At 44.2% G+C, this 9,017-nt stretch overlaps 1 protein-coding gene across 1 annotated transcript in view; it reads right to left on the bottom strand.

Annotated features, from left to right (window-relative positions):
• Positions 1 to 721: 721 nt before the first annotated feature.
• The window catches only part of PGAM5 (PGAM family member 5, mitochondrial serine/threonine protein phosphatase), a gene marked incomplete in the record, with an annotated part of 138,935 nt that continues 130,639 nt past the window's right edge, over positions 722 to 9,017 (bottom strand). The window contains 1 exon segment of the mRNA XM_044068713.1: positions 722 to 1,879. Within this exon segment, the coding sequence (XP_043924648.1) occupies positions 1,729 to 1,879 (151 nt within the window).

Genomic DNA, 9,017 nt, shown 5'->3' with positions numbered 1-9,017 from the left:
TCCCCAATGGGGTACTTAGCTTTTAATGAAGACTTCGGATCTGAAACTCGAACACGAAAATCTCAGGAGTCGGCTGACTGGCACTTGCGAACTGCTTCGGGCACCGCGCGGCAAGAAAGACTGAAGAAAATGGCGTCGGCTGCATTTTTTATACCCCTGACGTCAGGGAAAGGGACGACAGCAACCGACGCAGGACCCAAGACTTTGGAATTCAGGCCGACTGAGGGCAACCTGCCAGCAGGATTGCCCAAATGTAATGACTGCAACAGTGAAACACGAAGATCATCATCAACTGTACAAGAGCTATACAACATGTAACTGGGGCAAGAAGCAGCAAACTTCTTATATGGGTTGTAACCACTGTAATATGCATGAGTGTACAGACTGTTTCTGATCTGTGCAACCCCAAACAAATTCATAATGACAAGTGAGAATAACACATGCTTTTTACCTCCATACATGTTTCCCTATGAATGCATTCTGAAACTATTTTATATCTGTTCAGAAAATTTTGCGTTGGCCCCTCCCCCATCAAGATAATTACAAGTAACAGCACCACCCAAGTCAAAGCTTAGTTTTCAGATGCATATACCACATGCTGTACTAAATTTAGTTTTTATGACATCAAATATACAGAATGTTGTCAAAAAAAAAACTGATGGGGGAAATCATCCCTATCATATGGTCCATTTAAAGGTAAATGATTTTGTACACAAAAACATTACGACCACCACCATTTGTAATGTCACACCATAAAATACACAGCTGGCTCAAATCACAGCTTAAGTACAATGAATTCTGCAAAAAAATAATCAAAGTGAGCCAAAACGACTGCAGAACATTACCCACAGTAATGACACTGCTGAAAACATCACTATGTCTAGATCCATCCACAAGAAAATATCAGAAATAAGCCACTGTAGAGCAGAACAGCACAATGGGGCATGTGGCACCATGTAGCAAACTCCCTCTTGTGCAAGGTCAAATCACATGATATGACCTCATGGTCTAATTCATCATAGGTGAGATGGTATTACAAAGTAACACTGGCTTCTTACTACTTGATCATTACACAAAATATGTACAATATTTTATGTTCAAACAGACACAAAATGGCATCATCATAAGTGGCCCAAATGAGTTTATAAAAGGCACCATTATTTATTCAAGTCTATTAAACCCTCATTATTCATTCTTCTTCTCGTGCTACCTTTTAGTGCCTCCTTACAGTATGCTGATCCAGCTTCCATAACTATGATCACAACCTGGAGGTGGGGGTACACTTCTATGCAGGGAGACACCAAGCCATTTCTTTGATCAACCAGCAGCAGGTGCTCACCTTCCAGGTATGTCATAACTTCAAAAAGTGTCTCCCACATGTGTAACACAGCAAGTCTGTGATCATGGACTTTAATGGTTTAATTCTCCAAGAAGGTGCACAGTTCACTGTAAAATTAGGTACTGTTCGGATGGTTTGAGCAAACACGTTCTGGCGATGGCTGACACTCTTCTAAACAGAAGAATCCATTTTTCTACAAATAAACGATAACATTACAGAGTTATGCTTTTCCTTCAAAGTGCAGTCATACCTCCACTACTGCAGTGTACAAACAAAAATGCAAAACATTTTAAAAATGTGGGTGCACAGAGCAACAGCAGCATACAAACAATGACCTAGAACCGTTCATTGTCTAAGATAGGCAAAACAATCTAAATTCCTCTTTCCAATCAGGAACGTGTTAGTTTATCTGGAGGCATGAATCCAGAATCTCCAAGAGTTCTTAGTGACACACGTCCATTAGGTCGAATGGTAAGCCACGTGATGCTACCATTGTTTAGACACATCCGAAGCCAGCCTTCAGGTGGAAACTGCAGAGCCCTACAAAAGAAAAATATGTAAAAACAAATATATTCTCTGAACAGCAGCATTTTATCTCAATTTGATGTTAAAAAGTAGTAGTGATAATTTAAATAGAACTCACTATTTTGCACAAAATTTGAATATTTACTAGAATGCAAACCTCTTTTTACCACGGGAATCTTATAAACACATCCATTAAGTAAAACCTGCACTGTAACAGATCAGCTACTAGACTACTGCATCCCCCAGAAATATGCATTAAAAGGAAGACCTACTTGTGTCCTAGCCAAAACAAATGGTTACCAGCCTTCCAGTGGTAGCTTTCACTACAGACTTAATATTTATTTACACTTTTTAACACCCTTCCCACCTGCCAACTATCTAGCCACCTCTACTTGCCCATTTATTCCCAGTCACTGGGGTTATAAGTTTCTTTGTGATGTGGCTATTATTCAGACAGCCATGAGGTTCCCCCCAACACAGACACACACATGCACAGACGCAGACAGGGAGGTGCAGTGATGCTGCTGTTAGCATTGTCCTCTCACAGCAAGAGGTACTCCAGTTCGATTCTCAGCTGGGGTGCCTTCTGTGCAAAGTCTGGATGTCCTCCCTGCATTCACGAGGGTTTTCTCTGGGTGTGCCTGTTTCCTCCTACATTCCAAAGACATGTATCTGGACTGCCCCCCCCAGACCTCTGCTAAAAATGGGCTCTGTCCCAGACAGACTTTCCTGGTAAATAAATGTTAAATAAAGGCTTGCTAAACCCTGCCTTCTGGACATTCATGTTCCTACTCATCCCAGGAAGGCTGCCCTGTCAGTACATCACTGACCATTAGTGCAGCTCACCACATACTTTTCTTTCCAGAACAGTCAGCTCTGTAGTGGTACAGACCAAGGATGGGCAAGCCAGCATCAGCTATTCACCCTCATTCTTTCCATCTGGTTCTTCCAGTGCCTGAGCAGCTAACTGAACTCTGATAATTTGACTCAGTCAGGACTTTATCCCTCTAAACCCCAGACCTGAACACTGGAGCACATTTCTATTAAAACAGTTTTTTGTAATTATTAATACATTGCCCAATTTTTTCAACAGTTTAACTGGTTCCATTACTACATATGAGGGCAGTCTTGCTACTTGAGGAGCACTGTTTTGATGAAACAAGAAAGTACAGTTGTGTACACTTACCATAAATGTAGATGTTAGAGTGTCTTCACTGTTGCAGTCATCACTGTATGGTTCTTCCTGCCGGCAGGCAGTCCTCAGTCGGCCAGAATCCCAAAGTCTGGGTCCGGCGTCGGCTGTTCAGTCATGCTCCCTGACGTCAGAGCGCTAGGAGTACAAAGCTGCCAGCCGACGCCATGTTCTCCAGTTTTTCTTGCCCCAGATGTCAGGTGCCTAAAAATGAAGGCTAATAGTAAAACAGAAATGTAACATACGACAAACCCCATACCCTGTAGCAAATACACCTCAGAAGAAAGGTGAAGTAGGTAAGCACACAAGTGAAAGTATAAGAGGGGACAGGAGGGAGGGTAACCTAGACTGCAACAGTGAAGACACTAACATCTACATTTATGGTAAGTGTACACAACTGTACTATGTTCATCATGTTTCACTGTTGCAATCATCACTGTAGGGTTGAATCCCAAAGCTGAGATAAGGGGTGGTGGTTATAGAGAAGGGGTGGCTAGAAGGCCCTGCAAGACTGCAGAAGCAAAGCCTGCCCTAGACTTAGAGTAAAGAGGGAGATTATAGTGCTTAGAGAAAGTATGCACTGAACTCCAAGTTGCAGCTTCCAAAATATCTTTGGTAGGTACTCCCATGAGAAAGGGAGAAAGGCAGCTGAAGTAGCAGCAGCTCTGGTAGAGAGTTCTAGTTTTTCCTGGGATTTGCTTTCCATGATGGGAGTGAATAAAATCTGATTCCATGAGCAATCCATTTAGAAATGGTCTGTTTTGAAATAGCTTTGCCTTGGGAGTTTGTTGCATAAGAAACAAACAATTGCTCTGTTTTCCTGATATCCTTGGTTCTGTCCAGGTAAAAACAAAGTTGTCTGTGTACATCCAAGGAATGCAAGATCCTTTCCCCCTTATTTTGTGGATTAGTGAAAAAAGTTGGCAGGTGGATAGTTTAATTTAAAGCCACTTTAGAAACCACTTTAGGCATGAAAGTAGGATTAGTCCTTAAAGATACCCTATCTTGGTGAAAAATAATATAAGGTTCCACAGCCATGAGTGCTTGTAACTCCGAGACTCTACTGGCTGAAGTCAAGGCCAGAAGGATAGCGGTCTTCCATGAGAAGTACTTAATATCAGTTGTGGCAGCAGGCTCAAAAGGAGGCAGAGTGAGTTTTTCCAGAACATAGTTGAGGTCCCAGGCAGGTATGGGTGGTGCCCTAGGGGGCCTTAAATTCTTTGCTCCTCGGAGATATTGTTTCAGAAGTGGATGCGAAAAGATTGGAGGGTCTGTATTGTAATGTGCAGATATAGCTGAGGCATGTATCCTTATGGAGGAGAAGGATAAACCCTTATGTAGCATGTCTGTCAGGTAAAGTAAAATCAGAGGGATATCAGGAATGAGAGGATCCGAATCCTGAGCATGCATCCAGGTGCAAAATCTCTTCCATTTACCTGCATAAGATTTTCTAGTGCTGGACAGTCTGGCTTCTAAGATGACATCCATAACCTGTTTGGGAAGGGAAGGATTAATTATAGACCCTGAATTCGCTAGGCTGCGAGTTTTGACATGAGAGTGCAGAACCTGGCCCTGGTGTTGGGACAAAAGATGGGGAATCGGAGATAAAATCCAAGGAGGCTCCTGGGATAGATTCTTCAGTGTTGAGTACCAAAATTGACAAAGCCAATTTGGGGCCAGTAAAATCATCATCTTGGGCTTGTCCTGCTTGATCTTTAAAAACACCCGTGGTAGAAGAGGTAGTGGCGGAAAGGCATACCCCTTGAGGTTTTTCCAACTGAATGATAGTGCATCCACTTTCCATGCTAGCTTGTGAAATGTCCTAGTGCAAAAAATCTGTAACTGATGGTTGAGGGGGGATGCAAATAGATCTATGTCCGGGCAGCCCCAGGCTTCTGTAATCATCTTGAATATTTGGGTGTCTAGCATCCACTCGTGTGGATCTGAGAGGTTCCTGCTCAGGCTGTCTGCCAGAGTATTTTGTTTCCCTGGCAGGAACTGAGCTTGTAGATCCACTTTGCAAGCTAGAGCTGTGTTCCATTGAGTCATGGCTAGTTTGCAAAGGGGGTAGGAATGTGAAACTCCCTGCTTGTTTATGTACCACATAACTGTGGTGTTGTCTGTCCGTATCAGTAGTTGTCCTGGTTGTAGAAGATCCCTGAAAGCCAAGAGGGCATTCTGTACAGCTAACATCTCTTTTAAATTGATATGTAGGTGCTTCTGATCCTCTGTCCAAAAACCTTGCAGACCCTTTCCCTGCAAGTGGGCTCTCCATGCGTAATCCGAGGCATCCGTGGTTAACACTTGGCTGGCTGGAGGTAGACTGAAGGCTTTCCCTTTGTTGTGAAGACATGCCATGGTCTACCAATGGAATTCCTTTTGTAGGCAAGGCAAGACAGCAATCTGTGTGATTAGACTGTGGGTAGGTACCATTGTATTTTTCTCATATGTAGTCTTGCATTTGGTATGAGAAGGATGCAGTAGGCCATGTAACCCAAAGCCTGCAGGAATTTCCTTGCAGTTAGCTGAGTTATAGAAGCCAAGGTTTTGAAAGTTGAAGCCAGCTGTAGTTGTTTTTCGGATGTCAGGAATGCCATCTAGGTTGTTGTGTTTGGAAGAGCACCCAGAAAAGTTATCTGTTGTGTGGGTGTCAAATTTGACTTTATGTTCACAGTAAATCCCAGATACTTGAGAAGATTTTGAACAAATTCCAGGTTCTGGAGTAAGACATCCTTGCTGTCTGCTTGAATAAGGCAGTCATCCAGATGAGGGTAAATTTGAATACCCTTGAGTCTGCAATAAGCTACTACTGGTGCCAGGCACTTGAAGACCCTGGGCGCAGTAGACAAGCCAAAGGGCAGCGCAGAGAATTGGTAATGTTTCGAGCCGGCCTTGAACGGGAGGTATTTTCTGCACTCTGATAGGGAAGTGTAGGTAAGCCTCCTTTAAATCCAATGTCACCATCCATGCATTTTTGCTCAACATTGGCAGGAGCTGCTGCAGAGTAAGCATCTTGAACTTTGGTATCTCCAGGAAAGTATTTAAGACTGACAGATCCAGGATGGGTCTCCATGAGTTTTGCTTTCTGGGAACCAGAAAGTGCCTTGAGTAAAAGCCTTGCCCCGTCTCTGATTGTGGAACCAGTTCTATGGCCCTCATAGCCATGAGGGATCCCACCTGGTTTAATGCCTCTGACCATTGGTGTTTTGGAAGGTCTGGCCATCCGTTTGGTCTTGGCAAGGTATGAAACTGGAATTTGTAACCTCTTGAAACTACATCCAGAACCCACTTGTCTTGGGTTATGCAAGTCCAATTTTGTTGAAAAAGACAGAGTTTTCCTCCTAGAGGGGCTTCCAGGAGAGAAGTTCCTGGAGCCATGCAGGGGGAGTCATTGAGTCTGTTTTCTATAAGTTTGAGGTCTGTCCTCTCCACCCCTGGAGGTGGAAGCACTCCATTGTCTACGTCTGTAAGAGGTCTGTTTGAGCCCTCCCTCTGGAGCGCCTATATCTACCCCTCTGAGGCCTGTCCGAGCTGGGAAAGGACCAATTTTTAGTTGGCCAATTTCTGCTAAATCTAGGGGGCTGAACTTGTAAGAAATCCTTAACTGTTTGCATGGATTTTGCCTTATCCTCCATTTTCTTTATCACCTCTTCAGCCTTAGACCCAAACAAAACATTATGCTGAACAGGAGCATGTCTTCTAATGACTGTGCCAGAGGCAGCCGCCCTGCAAGAAGCCTCCAAGGCATCAAAACCACAGTGTAATCCATGCTTCCCCACTTGTTCAGTAGCATGCATCAAATCGTGTAATTCCTTATTATCTGCACATGCAGAAATGGTACCTAACTTTTGTTTCATAACAGACAGTAGAAATTGATGATATTTTAGCATATGAAATTGACAATTTAAAGCCCTAATAGATAAAGTAGCAGAAGTATACACTTTTTTGCCCCATCTCTCCAAAGCTCTGGAATCCTTATCTGTCGGAATAGGGTTTTTAGCAGAGGCAGCCTTAACCCCCTTAGGACCCTGAGAAATGGTTTCTAGATCAGCAGAAGGATTTTTGTAAAGGAACTGGTGAGAATCAGGGACCCTGTAATATCTGTCGGGCTTAGCAGAGGCTGGAGGAAAAGAATCAGGAGTTAAATTAGCCTCAGAAAAGGCATCATCCACAATATCCAAAATAGGAGGAATAGCCAGGGGTCTATGTTGGGGAAGAAGGAAATCCCTGAACCTTCTGTTAGATTCTGAGTATTCCTGTCCCTCCCAGTGAAAATGTTCCCTCATGTCATGTAAAGTTTCCCCAAAAGAAAAATCCTCAGGGGGAGAAGCTGATGGAATGGATTCCTCAGCATCAGAATCCTCATAAGGAGGGAATGAATATTCCTGTTCAGAGGAAGACACTGAAGAAATAGATGCCTGATCAGAAGATTCATAATCCAACTCTTGCCTTGGCCTTTTGTCTGGAGGGGGATGTGAACCCCTAATCATGGTTAGCAAGTCCTCCGCCATTTTAAGTAACTGTTTCTGAGATTTGGGTCCCGGATCAGAAGAGGCCTGGGCTGGTGTCTTAGATTTAGAAGGAGTCTTTGCCTTTGTCTTTGGTTTTGCCTTTATCAGAAGCTGTGTAGGCCTGAAAACCCCCTCGGAAGCCGGTAGCTGCACAGTGGCTCCGGACCCATCCGAGGGAGCACTGTCCGAAGGTCCTGCAGCTGGAGTGCTCAAAGGCCTAGTTGGCTCCTCTTGGGAGTCCGTTTCGGCAATCTGTTCTGAAATGGCAGACGACAGGGGCTGCGAAAGCACCTCACTGACTATGGCCGAACCTGAGGCTGGCTCTGCTTGTAAAATGTCGTCCGATTTGGACCTCGGAGGCCTGTCCTTATCCTTGCGTCGTTTGTGAACTCCGGTAGTCGAAGCATGTCCAACGACATTTTATAATTAAATCGCCTACCAAAGTAGTGAAAAGCAAAATCGTACCTCCGCTTAATCGTACGTTGGTTAAATCTAGCACAAAACCAACAACTAGCTACGTCATGGTCAGGGCCTAAACAAGGAATACAGTAAGAATGGAAATCCTTATGAGGTATTTGCTTCCCACAAGAAATGCAATTAACTTTTTCTGACATCGGACTAGGGCAAGAAAAAAGTTTCCCCAACGGGGTACTTAGCTTTGAGAAGAAGTAAGTCTTTGGACTGAAGCACGAAAAAATATCAGGCGTCAGCTGACCGGCACTTGCGAACTGCTTTCACCGCACGGCAAGAAAGACTGGAGAACATGGCGTTGGCTGGCAGCTTTGTACTCCTAGCGCTCTGACTTCAGGGAGCATGACTGAACAGCCGACGCCGGACCCAGACTTTGGGATTCTGGCCGACCGAGGACTGCCTAACAGCAGGAGAAACCCTACAGTGATGACTGCAACAGTGAAACACGATGAACATCTAGCATTTTTTTTTTCTGTCAATTCCCGTGTTTCATCAAAACTTCAACTGCAGAGGAGATGATCTTGGAAAAATGGAGTAAGGTAAGTTTCTCCTCTTAAAGCAGCGAGTATATTTAGAGATAGAGGTATGTAAGCAGGAAAGGCCTTTTCTTTTTAACCTCACCAACCCCATCCACAGTCACAGCCCAGCAGCTTCTCTACCTACACCTAACCGTCCACTTGTACACCTGGCAGTAGGAGCAGAGCATCCACAGGCTATGTGAGATCACAAAAGCTCATTCATTCCTGATCAGGAATCCCAATCCGCTCATATGCTCTACAATGAGAGGCAGGTAGTAAGAAGCAGGCTAGTCTGCTAGTCCTACAGAATGGCCTACCCTCTTCCCTGGTGGAGAACTTCCTCTCCTGTTTCAGCATTTCTGAGCTCTACTGCACTGTGTTGGAGGGAAGCCTTCTAGCTTATCAGTGGGAGTGGTACGCACTAGGTAACCTATCTACCACATAAGGAGTGGTTCTGGCCC

This window comes from Protopterus annectens, chromosome 4.part0, assembly GCF_019279795.1.
Source record: "Protopterus annectens isolate FY-2018-M chromosome 4.part0, PAN1.0, whole genome shotgun sequence".
NCBI lineage: Eukaryota > Metazoa > Chordata > Ceratodontiformes > Protopteridae > Protopterus > Protopterus annectens.
Note: the sequence above shows the minus strand (reverse complement) of the source record. Positions and strands in the feature narration are given on the sequence as shown.